Source organism: Cricetulus griseus, chromosome 8 (assembly GCF_003668045.3).
Source record: "Cricetulus griseus strain 17A/GY chromosome 8, alternate assembly CriGri-PICRH-1.0, whole genome shotgun sequence".
NCBI lineage: Eukaryota > Metazoa > Chordata > Mammalia > Rodentia > Cricetidae > Cricetulus > Cricetulus griseus.
This window is the reverse complement of record NC_048601.1, coordinates 26,251,894-26,277,497: the sequence shown is the minus strand read 5'-3', so window position 1 is coordinate 26,277,497 and position 25,604 is coordinate 26,251,894. Positions and strand designations below refer to the sequence as shown.

Sequence of the window (25,604 nt, the reverse complement as noted above, 5' to 3'; positions counted from 1 at the left end):
CCTGAAACCAATGGGTAAATCGGCCATGTCTGCAATACCTCTGAGTGGGGAGAGAGGAGAAGGAAGAAAGTGAAGAGTGGGCTACACGGTGAAGAGAGATACACACACAGTTAATTTGCTAGTATGCAGCAGGGGAAGGGGCTGAGATTTAAAGGGACTCTGTCAACCTCCAGCTGTGCATCTCTGCTCGCCCCTTCTCTTGGATGTATTTTTTTTTGTGTGTGTGTAGAGAGAAAGAAATGACTGCCAGTCGTCACCCTCCTCCAGCCATAGCTGCATATCATTGGACTGCCTAGGCCTGTGGGGATTAATCACACCTGGTTGCCCATCAGCTGGGGCTTTTGCTTGGTTTCTCTGTCCTCTGGAAAATTACCTTGTGGAAACCATTGGGTGCAGAAACCAATTAGTTCCCTTGTTGCCAAAGGCTCTGGTGGACCCAGTCCTGGCAGACACATGCACAGCTGGAATGCAGAGGTGTCAGAGCAGGAGGGTGGAGAGTCCCTTGAAGAGGCAGCTTTTCACCATGACCTATATACCCACAATCCCAACCCTCTGTCCCTTGGCCCATTAGTCCTCCCCACTGGACCCCGAGGATGGCTTCTGAGTCAGCTTCCAGGTTTCCAACCCCTTAGTTGGTTTCTTCTTCCCACTGTTTCAAGAACCATGGCCTCCCACTTGCCCCACACCAGTTCCAGAAACAAAGCCCATGTCCAATTTGGTAGTAAATGGGTTGTCCAAGGAGACACCTGGCCAAGTCCTTATATAAGGGGCCTAGAAGACGGTTTCTTCTATTAGCTCTGGTGTGTACAGTCTTTCATACACACACATGTATGCACATGTACCTACTTCCCCACCATTCATTTTTCCACAAGTAATGGGGGCTTGTGGACGTAACAGAGAGGAAGGTGGGAAAGTCACATTTTCTTTTATAAAATCCATTTGACCAGGACCAGCTTATACTTGCCACCATTTTTTTTTCTGTTGAGTGGGTTCCCTATAGGTGGAAAATCAGGGCCAGAGAGCATTGTGTAGGCTCTTTTAGAAGTGGCAAACCAAACCTCTGTGTGCCCAGCTCCTCAGAGCCAGGGAAGGTGGTGCATACAGAAAAGATGGTGCAAGTACAACTATAAGACTTCTCTTGCTACCTGCAACATCCTCCACGCTGAGTGGTCTCCCCTTTTCAAATTACCAGCATCTTGGAATGAAGTCAGAATAGGGGCCTCTCCTCTGGCCTAGCTGCGGAAGGTCAGCATGGCCCCTGGAGACACAGTCTGATTATCATCACTCCTTAACCTCCTCCCGCTGGGAGAGGTTGCTGAGTAATGGACAGCTAATTAGCATTTGCTTCACCCAATCATTTTCAGGAAGGAAAAATGATGACAAAAGTTTCATGCTACACATTTCACATGCACAAGATTTTGGATTTCCTTCTCTTTTGGATTAGCTGTATCTCTATTCATCAATGTCATGGGAGACCTACCCTTTTGACAGAGGCAGTGGTAGTAACAGTATGATCTCTGAAGATAGTTGGTTTAAATCTTATTCTGCCACTTACTAACTAGGGAAACTGTGTATGTCAGTTTTCCATTATCATGACAAAATATATTTGGGAATCAGTAAGAGAGAAAATTGATTTTGGTCATGTTTTTAGGTAACGGGGCACTGTTTCTACTGCTTTGGGTCTCTCGTGAGGTCGTGGATGGTGGCAGAAATAGGTCTGTTCATTCCATGGTGGTTGTGGAGGTTTGAAAGAAAATGGTCCCCAGAGGGAATGGTGCTATTGGGAGGCATGTCTTTGTTGGAGTAGGAATGGCCTTGCTATAGGAAGCATGTCACTGTGAAGATAGGCTTTGAAGTCTCAGATATGCTCAAGCTTCACTCAGTGTGATACCAGATTACTTCCTGTTGCCTGCAAGATGTAGGACTCTCAGCTATTTCTTCAGCCCCATGTCTGTCTGCACACCACCATGTCCCACCATGATGATAATGGACTGAACCTCTGAACTGTAAGTGAGCCACCCCAATGGAATGCTATCCTTTAAGAGTTGTCATGGTAATGGTGTCTCTTCACAGCAATAGAAACCCTAACTAAGACATTGGTCAAGCAAAGGAAAACAGAAAGGGTTTCTACACTTCAAAGACATTCCTTCGAGGACCTACCTTCCACCAGGTCCCTACTTCTAAATGTCCAACTCACACATACACAATACTTTAGACCTGCGCCTAATCTGGAGGGAGCTCTAAATTCCTATTAGCAACGGTCATCATTAGCTAGAGTCAATGTGCTCACCTCATTGTTAAGCAGCATCTACAGCTCAGGTTTCTTGTGGGACTGAACAAAGGGAAAATCAAAACCAGGCACTGAGAAGCAAAGCATGGAGCAGAGGAGGAAAGAAGATGAAGATTCTTGGGCTTGCCAAGGCCCTTTCTGCTAGTCTTTAGATGCTCTTGAGTGTAATCAGGCTGGCACTGTTGACACCATGACAGCATACAGCTTGTCATGGTTTAATTTCCATCAGACTCTAGTTCATATAGATAGTTCACTGTTAAATGTTTAAAAAGCAACTATTCAAACCAGAGGAGACATGGTCTTCCTTGGGCTAGAAGGCTGGGTGAAAGGAGTGCTGTGCTGGGGGTGGGCCTTCATCTCTGACGCAGAGAGTAAGATCACTGCAGAAGAGGTTGTAGGGACACACCTTTGCAGGATTCTGGATTCTGTTTCTCTTCTACCCAGAGCAGAAGCCTCCTCTGCCAGGAGCACCAATCTGCCAGGAGCACCACATCAGGTGGTGGAATGTAGGAAGCCACAAAAGCTCTATACATACTTTCATTGGTATGCCAGGGTTATGTTACTCATCCTTAGGAATTTTAAGGTAAAAATTATGTCCTTTCTATTCTTTGTTATTTTTGTCTTCTATGTTCCTTCCTGCCCACCCTCATCATTTACCTTATATGGGTCTGGCAAAGCCAAGCGAAGAAGCAAAGAGGAAGCCAGGACCTTCTTGCTACCTGCCATGAAAGGGGATGACACAGTGTCTCTTCAGGGACACTGACCCAGGACTGCTCCCTTCCAGGCCACTAGAGCACAGGAGAGCTTTGGGAGATCTGAGCTGAGATTAGAAGTGAGACTGTTGACACAGAGAGGTGAAAAGTTAAAAAAAGAAACTACAAAAAAAAAAAACCACCAAAAACCCTCAAACAAAAACAGAGAAGGGAGGACTCAATGCCATGGAATGGAGATGGTAGAAATAATGTGAAAAGCAAGAGCTGGAGCTGCTGTAAGTGAAAACGGTCACTTAAGGTAGGTGGGGGAAGGGAGACTATGCAGGGCGGGGAGATACACAACACATGGATGGCAGGAAACGGGGGTGCCGAGAACAGGGAAAAGGAAAAAGAGAAAGGAGGAAAAAGGAAGAGGAAGAGGAGGGAGAGGCCTGGATGTGAAGTAGCCAAAATATAGAACTCTGGACTGGCCACACAATTCTGGCAGGGAAAAGACACATGAGTCAACATGAAACCAGTGGGAGTGGTCAAACCCTCCGTGCAGAGCAGGGTTTAAAGGGAGAGAGACCAAAGTGGCCTATACCCAGTCTAGAGCATGGGGTCCCAAACAGTGGAGAGTCCTGGTTTGGGGGAGCAAATGTCTGAAGAAAGCTGTCAGACATGAGGTTGACCAGCAGCACAGGCTGTGAGTTGGTGTGGAGGGGACAGGCATGACGGAATGCTGAACCTAGTTCCTGGAAGGAATGGTTTTTCTGGGTCCTGAGCTGTGGAGTTGAGAGGTAACAAACTAGATGAACTTGGGGGAGGTGCTGAATCCAGCCAGACACGGCAGTGACCGTGGCGAAGCCTCACTGTGTCTGTGAAGAGATGATATTATGGAATATCATGGAATCAATGGTTAACTGACACCAAGCAGAGATAATATAAATCGCATTACATTAGGGTGCCACTTAGATATAACTAATCACGGAGATTAGTGGCGTCTAGTGGCGAAGGCGTAACAGAGCACACAGCTGCTCATGGCCTACAGCCTGAGAGGCAGTGAGGATTTCAGCTTTTTTGTCAGGCCTGTTCTGTAGCCTGCTAATTCAGAAGCTCTGGACAGCTTCCCACAGAAAGCTGGCTACTGGAGGCCAATGGGCAAGAGCAGGCCAGGGTTGGGACGTTGCCCTGAAGATGTCCTCACTGGGACGCTGATGTGGTACTCCAAGGATGGCTGGAGGAATACAGACCTGGGGATGTATGCTTTTCATAGACACCTTCTGCTCTGGAGTTCCACTGGAACAAATTGAAGGCATTCATTCATTTATCTCATCAACATGCAATGGGGGCTACCGGGAGCATAGAAGTATGCAAGGCTGGATCTAGTCCGTGGACCTAAATCGAGTCTACCTCCTGAAGCAGGTAGAATTGGGAACTATGACCTAAGTTCCTTTTGGGGTCTCAGGAGATTTTTCTGCCTTAGTTGCCTTAGTTGTACTAGGTAGACTGGGTGATCCCATAGCTGCATCTCCCTGCAATACTACAATAGATGAACAGATTGATGCAAAAGACTCCTCTCAGGTTAGGGTGCTAGAGGCTGTATCCCTGGAGCCAGGCATGGCAAACAGCTTCAGGGTTGAGCTCACAATGCCCTATAGCCCATGACTAAGAGGACCTGGCAGCAATGGGAGTGGCCTAACAAGGAAGAGCAGGCTGCCTTTTCTGAGAGGGAGGGAAAGAGCCTGGTCCTGCTGCAGCTCTCTAAACAGTGTGATGGCAAGGCTCTGGGGAAGCTTTCAAAACCTGGCCATGACGTGCTTCTTCCTGCTTAATACCCTTCTCCGCTCCCCAGCCCCACCTACTGTCCGTTGGTCCCAGGCCCCGAGTCTGCCTGATTTTACAGGTATGATTCAATAGAGGTTATTTGATTCAGTCACCTGCCTCACATTTGTAATAAGACACAAATGAAATGGTGGGCCACTTTCACTCTCAGAGGCGACTCTGGACAGCCGTGAGCAAGCTGTCTAGCCTCTGTGGCTCAGCTTCCTTACGTGGCAATAACAACTGCACATTGTCTCTGTGGGTATGTGCAGTTTGTGCGGTGTTATGCACGGGAAGTACCTGCAAGGTCTGGTTCTGAGGAAGTGCTCAATGCCCACTTTCCTGCCATTACTGCCTCACTTCCTGGTGGCTCCAGCATTATAGAAGGCCCTTCCTGCCCAGGAGAATACGGTAGTCTGTGGCCACCCAGGCAGGTTTTGTGTAGGTTGACTTCAAGCCTCAGCACCTCCTAGGCTTGGGAATCCCTCTACTCGTGTGTTCAGTTTCTTTTCCAGTGGCAGGATCAGAGACAGGGAACCACAGTGTACTTTCCCACTGGGCTTTTACACAGTGTGAATACTTCTCCACATTAAATAATTAAATGTAATAGCTAATACTTCCCTTCCCACACTAAGGCTTTATGTAAGTCATATAATTACTTTTTATCATTCATGGTGAAAGCACCATGCAGGAAAGAAACCTGTCACAATGTTGCAACAATATGCAAATCTCTGGGTACAAGAGCTGTGGCGAGGAGGTCCCTCCAGAGGAGGCCATTTGTGCCTGTCTGCTGGGCACTGTGCACACCAGGTGTCCGTGGGCACACGTAAATAAACAATAATCAGGGGAATGCCTTCTTACCAATCAGCTGCTAGAAAGCAAGCAGGGGCTGGCTGCACACCCACAGGTCCCTGGGCTCTCCTAATGAGGCCAGGGGGAGTGGGAGGGGTGGTGGCTTGTCATATACAGTGCCCTCCTCCCTCCACCTTTCTATTTCTATTCCTTTAAGTGACATGTGTGGCGAGTCTGTGGGCCCATTGGTTCCACTGACAGCGAAAGACATTGTGATTTTTAGTAACTGGGTGAACAGATTTCAACTAAATTCAGTTAAGAGGCTGAATTTAGTTGCTCTTTGTCCCACTCATTGGCCTCCAGGGGGCACTGTGGAAACGGGTAGAGCTACAGAGTGGGTCCTGGAAGCCAGGTCAGCTTTTTGGATTTAGCGGGTGGGAACAGGGACACCAAATATCCTGATGTGTGGGACAGCTGAGCCTTACTAGTGATATAGCCACAGGACTTCCCAGAGGCACATGCAACTTCAGTTTTTACTCTAAGGTCCTAAGCCTTTGCTCTTCTGTTGTCTTCAGCTTTTGAGGGGAATGAATCTTTTACCACACACAACCTTTTCACTTGCGTTATGGCTAAGAGATTGTGTATTTTCAACATTTTTATGAATAGTGTGAATGTTTGCGAATTAAAAAGACATTACAGGATATTTATCATGAAATGGGGGCTTGTGGGTCTAGAAAGGATCCAAGACCTAAAAAGGATGGCTAACTTTCTGTACAAGTTTCTTTCTTTCTTTCTTTGTTTCTTTCTTTCTTTGTTTCTTTCTTTGTTTGTTTGTTTCTTTCTTTCTTTCTTTCTTTTTGGTTTTTCAAGACAGGGTTTCTATTTGTAGCTTTGTTGATCAGGCTGGCCTCGAACTCACAGAGATCCGCCTGCCTCTGCCTCCCAAGTGCTGGGATCAAAGGGCGTGTGCCACCTCTGTCCAGCTTCCATACAAGTTTTAAGAGGAAATATTTTTACTTACTCCTGAAGTTATTTAAATTGTATTTTCTAGATCAATGTGACTTTGAAGGAATACAGTCCTCTGCATCACTCACAGAGGGGGACTAGTACATCTAGGATCCCCTTCTGCTCCCCTGGATTAGCAGGGCAGCCACCAGGCTCTCTGTTCATCCTCCCTTTCTTCTCTGTAGCTGGCTCACTCACACAGCCCATTAGCCTGAGAGACGGTGGCTCTCCCAGCTCTTAGCCTCCAGACCCCCTCTCCCCTTTCATTCTCCCTTTTTCTCTCCCCCTCACCTGTTTGTGAGCTTAGCATCCACATTCTGGGACGAGGAGGCTCCAGGACAGCTCTCTTGGAACTTCTACTTAGGCAGGCCATATGTAGTACTGACTCCTAAAATAGATCTCTTGCCCAGACTGCCTGTTCCAGATTTTTAACAGCTTTTAAAACCCAATACATCTCCAGATCCCCTTCAGGCTGGCTTCTCCCTGCTCTCCTCAATTTCAGTGAACTGTAGCACCAGTCCATTCCCGGAGGGACAGGCCAGGACACTTTGAGCCATCTTTCATTCGTTGTCTTCATCCTCACAGCTGATTCACTGTCAGATGATATCAGCACAGTGCTGACACCACTCTGTACTGCTGGGCTCTGGCAGACAACTCATGCTCTGAGCCCTCACCAGGCTATTCCTCACTAACTAATCAACACACCAGTCTCAGAACCCCCTACTCAGTGCCCCGGGGCTTCCCAGGAGAAAACAGCCCCCACCGGAATGCCTCTAGTCATGGAGGGTAAAGTGAGTTTCAGTCTTACTGAGAAAACTATGAAGCAGAGAGGTTAAACACCTCCCATTAGGGACAGCCTTGACCCCTGATGTCCTAGACCTACTGTGCTGGGAGGAGTGTGCAGCCCCAGACTCATCAACTCTTCATTTTGTTGTTCTCGATAAACCTTTGTTGACAGCAAAGCCTAGGGATTTAAGTGATGACATTATCTAAGACAATAGTCCTCTTGCTAAGAGTGCCATGTCTGTGGTTACACCACCCTTCAGCAGGCCCTGTGTTGCCCTCCACAGTCAGGTCAGAGCTGCCAACATGAACAGAACCCTTGAACTCCAAGGCTCATCCTAACAACTCCCTGGAGTCTGTTGTGTGGCTCCCTCACTTCTGCTTCTCTTGTTGGGGAAGGGCTCCTTAGGAATTTTAATTGGGCTTGTGCTGAATATAGGGACCAAGTTGAGAAGAAATAATGTTTTAGCAATGGAGACTTTCCAGTCTGAGAATTCATCTCTTCAGTTATTAGCTTCTCTTTAATCCTTGCTATAAAATTTTAGTTTTCTTTTTGTTATATTTATTTTTAGACACTGGACATTTTTAGCATCTATCATAAAAGTTTTCTTATTTTTTTCTGTAATTATTGACATATTTCAGGTCATGATAGAAATACAATCTATCATATAATTAAACAACTATTTAGTTAACCTCTGGACATTCCAACCAAACCTTTCCTCCAAGTTGCATCTGCATATTCATGTAGAACCAAGGATCATCCAGGTTTCTTTAGCCTGTTTTCCCTACACCATAGGACAGGATTCCTTTGGCATTCACCTATCCTTTCCCTAGATCACTTCTGCTTTCTCTAGGTTGTTTGAGAAACAGAAGGTCTTTAAACTTGTTTATATTAATATCTCATATTTCTGTGAATTTTTTGTATGAACGAAGTATGGATTTAGGGAGTTGGGCAGTTGGATTCAGGCAGAGATTTTCTTGAGGAAACTTATTCCATATTGAGTAGTGAAGAAAACAGATATGAATGAAAAGCTCATAAGCATCCATCACTGTAGAGACAATGGAAAAAAGAAACAGAGCCGAACTGATAGATCAGTCAACCAATCAGATATGGCAAGGAAGACTAAATCTGGGACACCTCCAGATGATATAGCCCTGACTATGGGTAATGCCAATGCTGTGGTTTGGATGTTAAGTGTCCAAAGGATCATGTGTTAAAAGCTTGGTCCTTGGACTGGTGTTATTGGGGGAAGGGAGGAACTTTCAGAAAATGGAGCCTAGTGGAAGGAAGGAAGGAAGGAAGGAAGGAAGGAAGGAAGGAAGGAAAAAAGGAAGGGAAGGGAAGGAAGGAAGGGAAGGGAAGGAAGGAAGAGAAGGGAAGTCACTGAGGGTCTGCTCTTTGAGGATTGTAGGATTCTAGCTTGCACATTTGCTCTGATTCCTGGTTACAAATGTGACTGAATTGCTCCTATACACAACCCTGTTATGATGTGCCACTACCTACCACCTTCCCTGGAATGTGTTGATGGAAGCACCTTGCACTCAAATCTTCAAAACTATAAATGCTGCAGGCATTTTACAATTATAATGCCAGGATGGCTAACACATCCACCTTCTACATTCTTGCTAACTGTTCTTTCACAGGGAACTCATACCATACATGAGCAACTGGTGAAAATAAAGTCCAGAAGCCATCAGTATTGCAGGTCTGTTAGAAGCTACTCCACTGTTCGTGGGTAAACTCCAGGTAGATATTTCTACCAGAATTATGAGGGTTTCTGCCTGGTATTCTGTCTGAAAATTTCAAGGGACATTTTTCTAGTCTGTTTGTCAGTGAAGAATACAGTTAATGAGGCTGTAGAGGGACCAGTCACCCCTTCATCTTCTTCTCAATTCACTAGTCAACAGCCTTTGGTCACCCTCATGAATAGTCTTCACTCTTCTATTGTCAGGTGTCCCTTTTGAGAAATTAATAGACGAGATGCCCTTGCCATCCTCTGAAGACAAAGAGTGACTCTTGCTATGTGAGATGCCCCTCTTCTATACCCAGGAAAAGTTTCTCATATTTTACCCCATGTTCTCATTACAGAAAACCAGGTAGTGAAGAAAGTAGGAAACCCTTTATGGTTTAGGTCATCCTGGTTGGTTATGTCTTATGAACATGCTTGCTTTTCATCTGTAGGATATACCTAATGTATGTTTCAGTTCAAGGTACCAGAAGATGCCAATCTCATGGGCTTCACAGGGCAGATGGCTTAATGTTAGAGAGACATGGGTCAGCAGGGCTCTGAGATGGCCTCAGACACAAGGAACATGGCTGATTCCACTGTGGGGTGATTGAAGACTAAATATTTAAGTCGTGTGTTGAAAACTGAGGGTAAAGCCCAGCAATCCTGCTCTCCTGGCTTGGCTAAGGATGCTCTGGTGATGCTTTTGTATTCTAAGGCATGGAACCTGGAATAGGGCAACATGTGGGTGGCAATGCTTGTGGGCCCCAGAGAAGGGAGTCACAACAAAACTTGGTAGTCTTTTTTAGGCCAAGACATCAATTATCCCTTAATGGGTCTAAACTTGGAAAGAAATATGACAAAATACGTATTTCCTTCTTGGAGGCAGGGAAACACCATTATTATGGCTGCACCAAATGAGGCTCATTAGGAGTCTTAGTATTCAAGGTCCCTAGGTGTCCTGTGGTTGAAAAGAAGAGGCAGTGTTTATGAATACTGAATGTACTATCCCTAAGTGACTCAAAGTGTCTCTGCTCTCTCTGAAAAGTATCCAGCAGAGCTCTTGCCAAGGACACACCCTTGTGAACAGCTCCATGTGACAGAGAGCACACTAGCTCCTTCCCTTAATAATTGTGTAGTTGGTTCTGGGTACGTTGTCAAAATTTAAACATGATATAGCTGAAGACTTGTCTTTTTGTCCTGATTTTTTGACTTGACCCCTGCTGTTCTGTGTTGTACCTGGTAAAGTTGCTGCTGCTGGTGGTGTTGATGGTGGTGGGGAAGCTTGGAAAATTGGTTAATGTTTCAAATCTCTAAATGTAATTCTCCAGCCATGTACTTTTCACCACTCTCCAAGACATGTTAGGGTGGCCACAGTAGTTATTGAGCTGCTGTTATAGCTGCCCTCTAAAGCAGCTGCCAGTCACGGGTCAGTGAATATCAGAGACTCTGGACTTTTGTGAAGGTCAAGGACTACAGGCACTACTTCTTCAAGCCTGCTCTGGTGTCACCTGGGACAATGGGCGGGGCTGGTAGGAGAATGACAGGCAGTCAGCTTTGTCAGCCCCACCTCATTCAGACAGTGCTAGCCCTTCTTTTTTGATGAGATGCTGTTTGCAAGAAGTGACAGGAAAATATGCAGGCAACTGCTCTTCCTGTGCTGGAGGACAAAGGGAGCAATGGCAATGTCTCTGAGCATGCGTGCATGGCATGGGGTGCTGGGCCCTGAGCAAAAGTAGCCCAGCCTGGCCTTCTCACAATCACTTCTGCATGACACATGGAATGGAAGAGGGGCATGTCGGGGACCTTCCTAGATCTGAGGGGCTGTGCCAGGAGAAGTTTGGCTTGCCAGGTTGTGGGGAATGGGAGGGGAAGGGTTGTAGTTTAGCTCATGGAAAGACCTCAGCTCAGCTACTTTCTGTTCATCCCAGTCATGGACAAGACTACAAGGTAAGTTTATATTTCAAGGAGTTGGCCTGGTTCACCTCTTGGCCAGTGTAGCTTTTACAGCGCTCTTCAGAGAAGGGATGACCCTTCACTGGCAAGTTCTCCCTTCACATCCCTTATCCCATGGACACATACCCTCCCCTATCCCATCAGACAGCTTGTTCTCAGAGGCCTACCTTGGGTTTGAAGGCAATGAGCTTCAGGATCATCTCCACCGTGAAGAGGCCAGTGAAAAGCATGTTGAGTATATTCATGGCAATTTTGAAGAGGCAGCTCTGGCCATAATGCTAAGTGGAGGGAAGGGGAAGACCATGAACATGAGGCTGAAGTCCTCTGGCTCAGCTTTTTCCAGCTTTCTCATATGCCCCATGTCTAGAGAGATCTTCCTTGAGCCATCCTCAGAAGGTTGCCCACTATGCCTTGGGCAGGCAGGTGGACTCTGGCCATACTGCAAGCTCTTGCCTTTCCTACCATCTCTGATAACTGGGGAGGCAGAGATCTGACTTCGTGATGATCGGGCATGATGACTTCTGGATGTTTCTGGTACTTGAGAGCACTGGGACAAACTGACTTCCTTGGAGGTAGGGGTGTTGAGTCCACCTCCACATCCCATGCTTAAGACGATGACTCCAGGGTTATTTTCTCGGTTCCCTACCTCCTCTATTCTGTTATAAATCCAGGGCCCCAGGGATTCTTCCATTAGGTTTCAGAGGAACCCCATCCCTGAGAAGGGATACTTGTCTTTCTCTTACTCTTCTGTCTCTCTGACTTTCCCAGCCACAGGCATGTGACCACTTGACCTGGCCTTGTGGTTCCTTCTATCTACTACGTCCTTCCCCAGCATTTCCCCTAGTCCAGCACCCCAGTCATAGACTGACCTGCATGGCCAGGCAGATGGTGTTGAGCAGGATAAGGACGAACATCAGATACTCGAAGTAGGTAGAGTTGACCACGTACCACACTTTATACTGGTGCTGGTTCTTGGGGATGTACCTTCGTAAAGGTCGGGCCTTGAGGGCATATTCTACACATTGTCTCTGGAAGGGAAGAAGGAGGAGTGAAGGCTCATGGAGGAAGAGTGGGGATGATGTAGTGTGTGTGACAATAAAAGGTAGGATGCATGTGAAACTGTGTCCTCGGGCTCTACTCACAGCTGTGGCATCTAATGTGAAGAATGCTTCTGATTTTTCTGGCATCCCTATCAAGGACAGAGGCTCAAGGACAGAGGCCCCTTCCATCAAATCTTATCCAGATTGCAAGCAATGAGCTCAGTTGCTTTTCTCCAACTGGTAATGATTGGTGCATTGCTCAGCAAGTGCTTGGCACCTCATAAATACTGACTGGCTCATTGGTTATACCCCACACCAGATTCTTCATGGGACATCTCTTGCCTAATTTGTTTTTTTCTATCCTAAATCCTTTTCCTTATTGTTGAGTATCTACCAGATTGTAAGACAAAGAACTATCAAGAAAGGAACTCTTGTTCTAACTAGAATCTTGGGAATACAGAAAATGTCAGGCAGTCTCTATGCACAGCACCCAAATCTCTAAATCAGGAAGCAGAAAGCCACTCCAGCCTGTTTGACCCTTGGCCTCCATGCTTAGTCCCCAAGCCTTGCCAATCTGACCTCCTGCTTTTACATCATTACCACAATTCACTGCTGTTAGGTCAGGTTCTCAATATGCCTCATCTGCACTTGCCAGTTGGCTTCCCTCCCTGTCTTTCTTGCAACACAAAGTAGCCCAAATGTTGAATCTAAATGTTGATATCTGTTAAGTAGCAGATATCAAAGCTGACAAGGGGTCCAGCTTTCCTGCCATGCACAGAGCTGGGCACCCTGGGCTGTGTCTCCATGAGGTGGCTTTATTCAGAACATGTTTCCACTGGGAGTGCAAAGGGAGCTGAGTTTCCACACCGATGTCCATCCCTGACAGTGCATTATTCGCTGAGGGAGTGGCTAGCCCTTTCCCATAAGCTAACAGAACATACTCTAGACCTTGGTGTCACCATGTCATTCCCCATTAAGATTCTCTTCTCTCAACCCCTGCTCAGACCTCTGTTTTGCTTGAAAAGCCATCTAAGAGTTTTCCTAAGTCTGTCCTCTTGGCCATCCCAAGCTCTCTCTTTCCCACATTGTCTGGTTTCTCTCTCCTTTGTCAATGGTCCCATCACACCTGAGCATAGAATAACTTCCCGATTTTTGGATAGGACATAAATTAAATATTTGCTGATTGAGCACATTTTCCAGACCTGGGATTTGTGAGGACTTAATATCTGTCAGGTCTGAGGAATGTGAGATCCACATTTCTGCCACAGAAAGCTGGGACAAAAACCCTGTTCTGTTGGATGACAGAGGACAGAGGACCTTGGCATCCACACACATCTCTCTAAATACCCTAGGCTCTCTTCTGAGTGGGTCTAGGACAGCCACCTTCTGCCCTTCCTTATGTGGGTCCTGCTTTCCTCCTCTCCTTCCCAGAAAGCTACCTGGTTCTTGTCCAGCTCACAGTTCTTGTACTCTTGCTCCCCCTGCTCCTGGAAGGTGACAATGACGAAACCCACGAAGATGTTCATCATGAAGAAGGCAATGATGATGATGTAGATGATGAAGAAGATGGAGATCTCCACGCGGTAGTTGTAGATGGGGCCCTTGTCTTCTGTGTGGGAGTCGATGGAGCGGTACAGCAGCCTACAGGAGGAGACAGGCTCACAGAGTGAACTGGAGAAGCAGTGTCACCGCCATGAGATGATGGCACCACTGCTCCCAGGGGTCCCTGCAATCAAAGGAAACAGCTCCAGGCTGGGGCCAGAGGGACAGGGCTCAAGTCCCATCCAGGCAAACCAATGAATCTCTTTGGCACTGAGTCCACAACTGTCGAGTGGAAACGGTAATTCTCTACTCTCCTATCTTACAGAGCAGCTGATATAATATATACACAGTGTTTGGAAACTGTCAAGAGCTGTTGAGCTGCAACATTCACCGTTGACATCAATTTCAAATACAGAAATATTGGTAAATATTGAAACAGCTTTGTGAACTGGCATGGACCAAAGGAGGTGAGGCCAAAGAAAAAGTAAATCGGAGAGATAAAAACATTCATTTAGATAAAGTAAAAGTGGCATGACTCTAGATTAGCCACATCATCTACAGTGGTTTAGATCACACACACACACACACACACACACACACACACACACACACACATATATATATATATATATATGTGCCATTCATTTCAGTTTGGGCTATGGGACCAACTGAGCTTGTTCTTCATGGACCAGGATGATTCCTTCTTCTTCTCGTGTAATTTCCCCAGCATATGGCTATTCTCATATATATATGTTCTCTCATTATATATCACTTATAGATTGTCATATAATAATGACAAATCCTATCTATGCACCGTTAGATGGGGACATAGATGTTTAAACCAAGATACAAAGAATACTAGATGGACCAGCCTGCTACAAGCAATGCTGTGTGAGGACCAATGAGCTGGTCTAGTAGGGAAAATATCACATCTGCAGAAGGATTGGGCTCCTGGCTTTTGTCTCTTTTTTATTTGACAGTATCAATTTTAAGGCTTTCTCCAAGGAGACTAGTTCAGGGTCTAACTAGACAGACATGTTGGCTACCTTCACCCGTGTCAGCTGCATGTGGGGAGTGGTACACTGGAACTCCGTGGTAATCAAAGGTTTACACCAGAGAAATTCTCTCTGTATTTGACTCTGAAATGCCATAAAGAAAATGCAGGGATTCCCAATCTTGTGACTCACACTGAGCTTGGGGAAAGGAGTTAAAAGGTATCCATTTTTGGTTGGGGTTTCTAAAATGCTGCAGGTGTACTGAGTGGAACAGCACTTGTACATAACATGCACAAGGCCCTCAGTGAAATCCTCAGAATCTTTCTTCCCCAATAATATCTCTTATAAGAGTTTGTTTTTGTTTTTAAGACAGGGTCTCACTATGTAGTTTTGGCTGGTCTGGAACTCACTACATAGACTAGGCTAGCCTCAGACTCACAAATATCTGCCCACTTCTGGCTCCCCAGTTCTGGGATTAAAGGTGTGCACCACAATGCCCAGCTAAAAGTCTGTGTTCCTGTAGTGATCAAGTTCTACAGAAGTTCTAGAAACATTCTCACTGCTTGGGGACAACACAGCTCTGACCTCTGGGAAGAATTCAGGAAAGGTATAAGACCTTGGATAATAACTGGACAGCCAGTGTCTCGACTCTCTAGTGTCAGGTTGATATTCATACTCACTCTGGCCACCCCTCAAAGGTGGAGACGGTGAAAAGGGCCATCATGGCTGCCAGAACATTGTCAAAGTCAAACTTGCTGTTCTCCCAGCTTCGAGGTTGGATAATGGGGTGGTCAACCTCTCCATCTTTGTATGTGATATAGTTACCCCTGAGAAAGGAAGAGAAAGGTAACCACAGGATGTCCCTTAGCTCTACCACCAATAATTCCTGGCATGCTGGGTAGTAAGTATACAACCACATTATCCCAGCCATCAGAAGAATCAGTGGCTTGAACTCTGAGGAATAACATCACATGTCACAAAACTAAGGTCAGGTAATGAGATGGGCGAGAGGACACATGCCACTTCTTTCTAACCCAGCCACCACCTCCCCAGAGTTAACCAGCCCTGGCTCTGGGAGCCTGCTAGCTTGAACTCACTTGCATTCTGCCTCGGTCTGTTTGGAACTATCCGAACAGGTATAGAGCTTTCCCTAGAAGAGAAGAAGGAAGTGATTAGAGACGCTCCTCAAGGGTGGATCCGGCAGAAGAGGATCAATGACTATGTCTGGAGCGCAGTCCTGAGTTTGAGCCTCGGGAATAACAGGTGAAAGATGGACAGAGTCCAGATGCAGAGGACATGACTCACAGTCAGAGCCGAGAGTGCTCAAATTCAAAAGCAGGGAGCATCAGCCTTTGAAGGCTCTGCTCTCTAGGAAGGTCTCGAGGGTAAGAAAGAAGGGGATCTGTGCTTGGAGGGAGTTTATGGGAGGAAATTTAAACAGCAGGGTGGGGGGTGAGGGAAAGAGAAAGAGTGCTTCCTGTGACAGAAGAGCAGAACTAAAGAGATGGTAACAGAAAAAGAAGAAACCAGCCAGGCCTCTGGCCTCCAGCTGGGTGGTGTAATGTTGGCATGGTACTGTTACTAGTTAGTAACTGCTGTGAGCTTTAAGCCAAGGACTGACAGAGAGGTACCAGAGGGTAAAAGTCATCTGGGAAGAAGGGCAGCTAACTGAAGGGTGACACAGAGGCTTTTAGCTGGGAGAGGCAGAGCCGATTTTCCTCTACTCTTTTGGTCAGGAAAGCTCAAGTCAGTTGTGGTCAGAGGTCACACTGCCTCAGGTCTGATAGGTTGTAGTCTGAGGTCACACTGCCTCAGGTCTGATAGGCTGTGGTCAGAGGTCACACTATTCTGTACACCTGACGGAGACTGCTGTCCCCTCTTGGATCTGCTGGCTCCCTTCCCTGGGATTGCTGACGAGAGAGGAAGGAGGCAGGACTTTACCTTGAAGAGCTGGACCCCAATGCAGGCGAACATGAACTGCAGCAGGGTGGTGACAATCACAATGTTCCCTATGGTCCGGATGGCCACAAACACACACTGAACTACATGCTGCAATGGGAAGAAGGAATGGGAAGGGGGTCAGGTTTCAGTCTAAGCAGCCTTGAGCCATTCCCTGGATCCCCACACACAAGCAGAGTGGGCAGATCCCATGCAGGCTTCCAGAGCCCAGCTGACTTTCCAGAGTCACGTTGATGGATCTCAGAATACCAAGGGCTCCTAGGACTCTCTGATGACAGAGATACAAGCCCCTTCAAACTCCTATCTGGATGGTGGAAAGACCAAGCAATGTTACCTCAGAAAAATGGCTTCTTCCTTGCCTTAACCCTACCTTTGAATCACACCCATTTTTATCTTTCCTTTAGGTGATGATTAATGTGGACTATCACTTCACAGGATCTGAAATCACCTAGGAGACATCCTCTGGGCGCACTTATGAGGGATTATTTAGCTTCTGGGCATGCCTGTGAGAGGTTATACTGATTAGGTTGATAGAGGTGGGAAACCCTACACTAACATTTGGGCAGCAACGTTCCCTGGGCTTGGGTAGATCTGCACAGAAAGGAGACAGCTAGCTGAACACAAGCATTCTTCACTCTCTGATTTCTTACTGTCATGTGACCAACAGCTTCAAGCTCTTGCTGGTTGACTTTGCTGCCAGTACAGAACTTGTTCACAGTTCAAGTACTGTACCCTTGAACTGTGAACTGAAGTAAATCATTTATCCCTCGATCTACTCTGGTCAGTGTACTTATGTCTTTGAGATATAAATTTCTTATCTGGTTTCTACTAAAAAGCACACCTGGCTGTGTTGTGTTTGTTTATGGTAATTATTTTCTTGCAATTGTCTTTATGTGTCACAAGAAAAGAAAACTGAACAAAATCTGTGGCTACTTCATTTATATAGCTTTCAAGAAGTTAGAAAGTGCTATTCTTGGTATATGCTTAGTTTTAAGACTTGTATGTATAGAAATGTGGACATTTTAAAAATATTTTTAACTGCTGTTGTCACTTGAAAAACATAATTCAAGGCCCTTATCTAGCCATGCCTAGGTATGAGACAACACTAAAACTATGAAGAACAAAACAAAACAAAACTGTCACTTAAAAAACTGATTAACCTACTTAAAGGTAGACAATGGCATCTTAAGATTTACAGATGATCCTAATATGTTCCATTGCAACATAAATATAATTTTTCTTTTGCATTATATTACTATGACTCCTGGTTTAAAGAAGGAGAAAATACAAAAAAGGAGAAAACACTTTAAATAAAACACTTGTTAAGTGATTAAAATCTTTACTGCAAAGGTAAGCAAATGATATAAAGTAAAAGTGATAAAAAGGATGGAGACAAAATGCCTCACTATGATGCTGCCTTCCAGTTGCCATGCAGACCTAAATGACAAGCCAATGCTTTTTAGGCAGAGACAATTTCTAAAAGCTTATTATAAGAAGGCTTAAATCTTTAACAAATAATTTCAGTTTTTTGAGGAAAATATCTCCAGAACCGTTCACACGTGTTTCAACTTCCTGTGTTTTCCTTTAAATTTTCATATAAATTGAGGCATATTCAAGCACATTGGTGAAAACATCAAGTAGGTGGGTTATAGCCAAGTGGGAAAACCTCTGTCTTTGCTGTCACCTGATGGCATTCTTAGCCATGGGTTTGTGACAGTTTGGGATCTGTTGTTGCTTGCCAAAAGGGTTTATCTAATAATCAGGGGATGTTAGATTACATTCTTTGATGTGAAGAGACTAGCAGTGTTCCCTTCTCTGCAGATGACAAAGGTGAAGGGTTGTTTTGTTTTTGGTTGGCTGATTCCAGTGACATTCATGTCACTATTTGCACCAGTGGGCTAATGCTGCCAGGACAGCCATTATTTTATCTCATAGTGGGTCACAGCTTGGAAAGATCAGTGATTACTTCTCTCCTCTGGTAGCATGTACAGCACTTTCCAGAACCATGAAAGCTAGCCAGTAGGGACAAAGCTTCCAGGTCAGTTTGATTTCTCCAGGTTCTATGACTTAAGTATGTGGTACCTTCAGCAGTAGGGTCTTACCATCAAGTTCTGAAGGGTAACTAAGAATAATGGCAATAATGGCAATGTTTGGGGGTTTATGGGACCCCGTTGGCCAACAGGTCCAAAAGAGGTAACCTATTCCTGGTACTAGATTCTTAATTTGGTATGTTGCGGTGTCTAGTAGGAGCATTGTTCCTGCTATAGGGTAACTCCATTTAAACTATTCCCACATGTGCATATTATGTATTTAAGAATCTTCTACCGCCAGGAGTTTCCATATGACCTTTTCAAAAGGCCTTTAGTGTTAATTCTCCCCTCCCCACAATCCCCCCTCGACCCTGCAAATGCCTCTACACCATTTAATTACTCCTATTTCATAACACATACTTTCCAAAGCTCAGGAATAAACCTAGAAGAGGGGCAGAAAAATTAAGAGTGAGAGGCAGTGGATGACCTCAATGAAACTGTTTTATGGACACAACAGGACAGTTGCATATATTAACTTAAAGCAGTTGTGACAACATGCCCAAGACCTGCAGAAGTTCAAGCCAGAAAAACTCCAGCATGGAGAAGAGAGTTTGGCACAAGTTTCTACCTCTAGCTGAGGAACTGTTAGCAGCTGATAGCTGATGGTGGGAGAGTCCATTTTCTTTAAGGGTATGATTCCTCTAAGTCAACCATGGTCCAGGGGATGACCTCACACCCAAGAATATTTGGGCAGCACAAATTAGACTCAATGGGTTAAAAAAGAGGACATGAAGTTTGGTTGGGCAGGGACCTGGGGTGGACCTAGGAGAAATAAGGGGAGCAAGGGTGACTAGGATCAAAATATTTTGCATAAGATTCTCAAAGATTTAATAAAAATATTATTAAAATATTTTCAATAAAAAGGTTGTAAAGCTTTAAACTTAAAAAAGAAATGACACTGGTATGGCTAAATTGGCTATAATGAAAGATTATTAGAAATTCTTAAGGTCAAAATTCAATACCCTGAGTTAAAACTGATGGCTGAGTAGAATTAAAAAAGACAAGGCCCAGAGAACAAAGATATTCTATTTTATCATTTTATAAAATAAACTTTAAACTTAGTGATTAAAACTTAGTGATTGTATTTCATACAAATGTTAATATACTAAGACTGTGTGTTTAACAATGGGGCAAAGCCTTCTTTAGTGGGATGGCCACCACCTCCACAGCAGGAAAAATTGTATTAAAAAGAATTACTTGTAAAAATTATTCATACTTGGAGGACATGCCTGTTAAATCACATAATAATTACAAAACTTATTTTAGTAGACAATATTTAAATCTATTTTAAAAGTTTGATCTATTGTACAAAATTCCATCCCCCTGCCTGTGATCTTCAATTTTCTAGCTTGGTAGGTAAGTAGCCGTGTTGCACTAGCTGTTAAAAACTAAAGCTTTTGCTTTCTTAGCCTATGACATTCTTCTTGCCTCTTTGAAATATAAGATATACTTATTTTCTTGGAAAATATTTATTATCTCTTTATAAAATAATTATTGGGTTCTCATTAAAATTAAGTTAATCAATGCACCATCTTGTACTGTTTTTTTTTTCTTTCCAGCTTGACCCAAGCTAGCGTTACCTGGAAAGGGGACCCTCAACTGAGAAAATGTTTCCATCAGATTGCTTATAGTGTGGGATTAATGATTAATGTGGGTAGGCCCAGCCCACTGGGGGCGGTGACACCTGCAGACAGTCCTGAGTTGTGTAAGAAAGCAGGCTGAGCAAGCCATGAAAAACAAGCTAATAAGCAGCTCTCCTCCACGGCGTCTGCTTCAGTTCCTGCCTTCTGGTTCCTGCCCTGACTTCCCTTTATGATGAACTACAAATATAAGCTGAAATAACCCACGTTGTTTTTGGTGATTTTTGACAGCTAATTTTGGTTGTCAACTTGACTATATCTGGAATCAATTAAGACCCAAGTAAACCTCAGTATGCCAATGAAGGATTTTCTTGATTGGATCATTAGAAGTGGGAAGATCTCCCTAAATCTGGGCCACACCTTCTGGTGGCAGCCTATATAAAAGGAAAAGGAAAGGATGCTTTTGCTCTTTGCCTGCTTCTACCCTCTTTCATGGGCAAGTGCATCTACCCTGTGACTGAGGCATGCCTTGGCTCGTGACAGAACCTATTTCTTTGAGATTCCAATGTAAAATGAAGAGCAGAAGCTCTCTAGCACCTCCATGGGACTCCATCATGAGACTGGGACTGCTGAGATGTTCAGTCTCCTGGACTTAACAACTACAGAATCATTGGCCTTTACAATGTAAGACAGCTATTTTTGAACTGCTTGGACTGCAGCCCCTAAGCCACTCTAGTAAATTCCACATATATAACTCGACCATTTCTGTTCCTTTAGAGAACCTTGACTAATACAGTCATGGTGTTTATCACAGCAATAGAAACCTAAGAAAGACAAACATTTTTGCCAGGTTCATGGGCTATTGTGACGACCTGACCATGTTGTTTTTGTGAGTATTGTAGAAAGGTTTTGAAACTTTGGACTGGAAAAACCATTTAGTGCTCATAGCTTTACTGGGTTGTTACAGGAACTTGGGTGACAGGAATGATGAAAGGGATGCAGATGATGGAAAGGTCTGGCTTATGATGTTTCAAAGGGAAGCAAAGACTATCAGGGATGTTTGAGTGACACTTTGAATCAAGAATCTGGGATTCTGGTCAACTGGAGATGAAGAATCAGGTGTGATTAACAAAAGACCAGCGTCATTAAAGTGAAACCTTTGTATTGATGGGACAATTGATGCTGGTTATCTGGAGCTGAGAAACTGGCAGTGCTTAAGAAGAGACTGGCATAATGGAGGTGAATCTTCTGGGAATATTTTCTCAGGGTCAGCAGACAGAAGCTATGGTCCAGAGAGGGCCAAGGCTGCATCCCAGGTTAGCAGCTGAAGGTAGTACTAGTTTTGAAGGCATAAAGGAGTCATGGAAAGTAGCTGAGGCTTGGCACTGGGTAGAAGGGCTGGAGTCCCTAAAGACAGGTCTGGGGAGGCCATTGGTGAAGGTGCAGCTTTAGTTGTAGTGGAGGCCCCAGAATACTGGAGACAGCAATACCATGGGGTGACTGCCGAGGACCAGTCTAAGCCTATCAGATGTGCTGGAGAAGGGAAGTTGTCCAGGCCCTTTGGAGCTCAGAGGATCATGAGTGAGGCCCACATTCAAACAATGAACTTTGTACACTGCTTACTTTTGGTTTTGCTGTTATTTGATTGTGACTGTACCCTGGTTCTTCCCTCTTGGAAAATGAAAGTATTTAGCTTAGTTTGAATTTTATAGGAGTGCACAGTTAAAAAATGGAACTTTTAAAGAAACACTGGATTTTAAAAGAGACTTTGGACTTTAAATATTATGGGACTTATAAAGTTATACTATGTTTAACAGTATGATATTAATATTAACATGACATCTTGGAGATAAATGAGAACAGAAACTTCACGGTTCAATAGCATTATGTTTGTGGGTCAAATAACAAGGGGCCAGTTGTCCTGGGGTGGGGGACTTGTCAACTAGACACAAGCTAGAGTTATCTGGGAAGATGAACTTCAATTGAGAAAATGCTTCCATCATATTTCTGTAAGCAAGTCTATGGGGCATTTTCTTGATTAATGACTGATATAGGATGGCGCAGCCCACTGGGGAGAGTGCCACCTATGAGCAGACATCTCAGTTGAATAAGAAAGCAGGTTGAGCAAGCCATGAAGTACAAGCCAGTAGGCAGAACTCCTCCATGGTTTCTGCTTCAGTTCCTGTCTTGAGTTCCTACTCTGACTTTTCTTCATGATGGGCAACAACTGGAAGCTGAAATAAACTCTTTCTTCCTCAAGTTGCCTTTGGTCATGGTGCTCATCATAGCAAAGGAAACCCAACTAAGATTCATGTTTGTTAAAGAGAGACATACTGTAAAGACAAAGAAATTATAAAGTTCATAGAAAAAACAGATGGATCTGGAAAGCAATATATAAAATGAGGTAACACCAACTCAGAAAGACAAAAATTGTGTATTTTCTCTCATATGTTGGTTGTTAGCTTCAAATATTGTATTTTGTGTATTTATCCTGGAGTACATATGGAAGTCTGGGAACTAGCAATGGGCTAGTGGATGGGGAATGCACTTACAAAGAGGGGATAGATTACAGAATTAAAGTAGAGAAGGAAAATACTGGCCACAGAAAAGTTTAAGTAGATATTGCAGCCATGGGGCTGAAGGAACAAGGACTGGGGGAAAGGGTTAAGCAAAATGAAGTGTGCATGAAGAAGCTACATGGGAACTAAAGCATACATTCTAATAAAATGGGAGAGTAGCACACATGAGAAAGAATGGGGCCACGGAGCCAGGCGTTGGTGGTGCACGCCTTTAATCTCAGCACTCGGGAGGCAGAGGCAGGCGGATCTCTGTGAGTTCGAGGCCAGCCTGGTCTCCAGAGCGAGTGCCAGGATAGGCTCCAAAGCTACACAGAGAAACCCTGTTTCGAAAAACAAAAAAACAAAAAAACAAAAAACAAAAACAAACAAACAAACAAACAAAAAGAATGGGGCCATGGATCCTGAGAGCTAAAGGTTTACATGGAGATGGGAGCAAGGAGGTTGGGAAAATCAGAGGTAGCGTGTGGGCTAACCAAAATTAAGGATATATGAAGAAGTCTTATGAAATCCCACTCGTTTTATCAAATAGTTAAGAATTCCAGCACGGAGGGGGAGGGGCTCCTAATAGATAACCCTAGCTGAGGAGCCCAGGGCACGTGGTGATTGCTGAGGGACCGGCTGGAGAGTCATTTTCCTTTGAAGGGTGGGGTGGCTATTGGGTGATTGCCAATGCCCTAGTAGATGCCCCTCCCTCACAGCCATATGAGAAGCACCAATTGGACTTTGTGAGTTATCTAAGAAGAAGACTAGAAGTTTGGAGGGAGATGGGAGATGTTGGTAGGGAGAAGTGGGCTGGGGGAGGAAAGGAAGGTGATAGATAAGACTGGATATATTACACACACACACACACACACACACACACACACACACACAATTTTCAAAAGAAAACAACTGGTAGCACATGAAAACGTGGTCTTTGCTGGTGAGTGGATAATGAAAATGTGTTGCATATATACACTGGAGTTTTTTTCACCATAAAGAAAAGTTAATGAAATTTGTAAGAAAATGAATGGAACTGGAGAACACTGTATTATGTAAGGTAAAAACAGGCACAGAAGACAATAACTGCAAGTTCTTAATTTGGACCTTGGCTTCTAATTAAGTGTGTGTATTTAGGTGGGAGCAAATGTGGGTAATCTCCAGGAAACAAGAAAGGGGATAATGAGATGGGAAAAAGAGGCTTCAAGGAAAGGGGAGAGTAGAACAGGTGAGATAGGGAAGGCGTGATGAGGAGAGCAGAACAGGTGAGCTAGGGAAGGTGTGAAGGGGAGAAGTGAGGAGATGGGAGATAACCAATGAGAGTGAAACATGAAAATTCCATAAGGGAAAACGTGTTATGCTGTGAGACAAGTAAAATAATAAATGAGTAACTAATTAACAATAAAAACACGGTATTTGTTGCAGCGGGTTGAGTACTCATATTTGGCCCCAAAATAAATAAATTTTTATTTTCTTTAAGGGAAAAATCTGTGGTTTGTTTGTTTATTCGTTGCCTTGACAGGGGTTTGGAAGACCAATTGGTATGACAGTTAGCTCAAAAAACGGCTTCTCCCTTGTCTTAGTCCTACCTATCTGAATGTTATCTAAGTGGAAGAGTACTGTGTGTGCTTTGTGAGTTGAGCCAGGTAAGGAACAAATGAGGGAATTTCAATTGCTCTGGAGGCCACTCCCTGGAGCCAGCTCTGTTAGTGCCCTGTAGATTCCTTCCAGGAAGCATCTAGGAAGAACCATTCAATACTACATGAACGCTAGATCCTGACAAGGGAGGGCCACCAACTTCCTATTGTCTTGGCCACTCTCCATCAGTATCAAGTCAGTAACCTTCTTTGCTTATTCTATCTTGATGCAAATTAGTGCTTCTGGGACCCCAGCCTCAGTGTCTACCTTGCCAAGATTCGGGTACACAGAGACTGGCACACCACCTGAAGTATCTGTGTGGGGAGGGTGACCCTTTGAAACATTTTGCTTAAGAGAGTGACTCTACCATGGTTGACACTTGTCTATCCATCTGGTAGCCTGTCTGTCACCTCAGCTTCCTCCAGCCAGAGGGATAGTTAATGTTTATTGCTTTGATGGCTGCTCACCCAGACCCTCTTACTTTACCTTTAGCCCCTTGGCCCTGTTGATGGCCCTCAGGGGCCTGAGGACCCGCAGCACTCGTAAAATCTTCACAACATTGATTGCACTGGACCTGGGAGAGAAGCAGGGCGGGTGGTCAGTTCCAATACAGCAGAAAATGGCCTGTGCAGATGCTGTTCTGACTGGTCTTAGATGGACAATGGATGAATGGATGGATGAATGGGCAGACAGATGGACAGATAGATAGATGATGTAGACTCTGTTTTGGGGACTGAGAACTTCTATCACTCACTGCTAAGAATCTGGGACTTTCCTGATAGTAAAGGGCAGTGGGGACACAGCTCAGGGTGAAGGCTTGCCTGGCATGCTTGAGGCCTTCTTTTGATCTCCTGGTGTAGGGAGGGTTGGGGCACAAAACCCAAATCATTAGCAATAAAATATGCTAAGTAAGAGGTATCTACAGTGTCAAAAATATGACAATGAAAGCAAGCCAGACCTGCATTAGTTCCCATTGCTGTGACCTGCCCATTGAATCACCCAGGACACATTTCTTAATTTTGTGTGCCCCCGTTTTTCATCTGGAAAATGGGGCAGTAATTAGCTCCAAGGATTGTTTCAGAGATTGAAGGAGAATTTGTGGACATTAGGTAGTAGGAAATTGGCACATATTA

General features: G+C 44.6%; 1 protein-coding gene across 33 annotated transcripts in view; it reads right to left on the bottom strand.

The window, feature by feature from the left end:
* Positions 1–25,604, bottom strand: part of Cacna1c (calcium voltage-gated channel subunit alpha1 C) — a 555,448-nt gene that overhangs the window by 58,042 nt on the left and 471,802 nt on the right. For all 33 annotated transcript variants that reach the window (XR_004771141.1, XR_004771142.1, XM_035448892.1 and 30 more), the window contains 7 exons: positions 24,958–25,045; positions 16,588–16,695; positions 15,744–15,796; positions 15,327–15,473; positions 13,549–13,750; positions 11,939–12,097; positions 11,237–11,347 (listed from right to left, as the gene is read on the bottom strand). Coding sequence is in view for 31 of the 33 variants with exons in the window: in XM_035448892.1 (XP_035304783.1) it covers positions 11,237–11,347; positions 11,939–12,097; positions 13,549–13,750; positions 15,327–15,473; positions 15,744–15,796; positions 16,588–16,695; positions 24,958–25,045 (868 nt within the window). In the remaining 2 variants the exon portion in view is untranslated. The remainder of the gene's footprint in view (positions 1–11,236; positions 11,348–11,938; positions 12,098–13,548; positions 13,751–15,326; positions 15,474–15,743; positions 15,797–16,587; positions 16,696–24,957; positions 25,046–25,604) is intronic.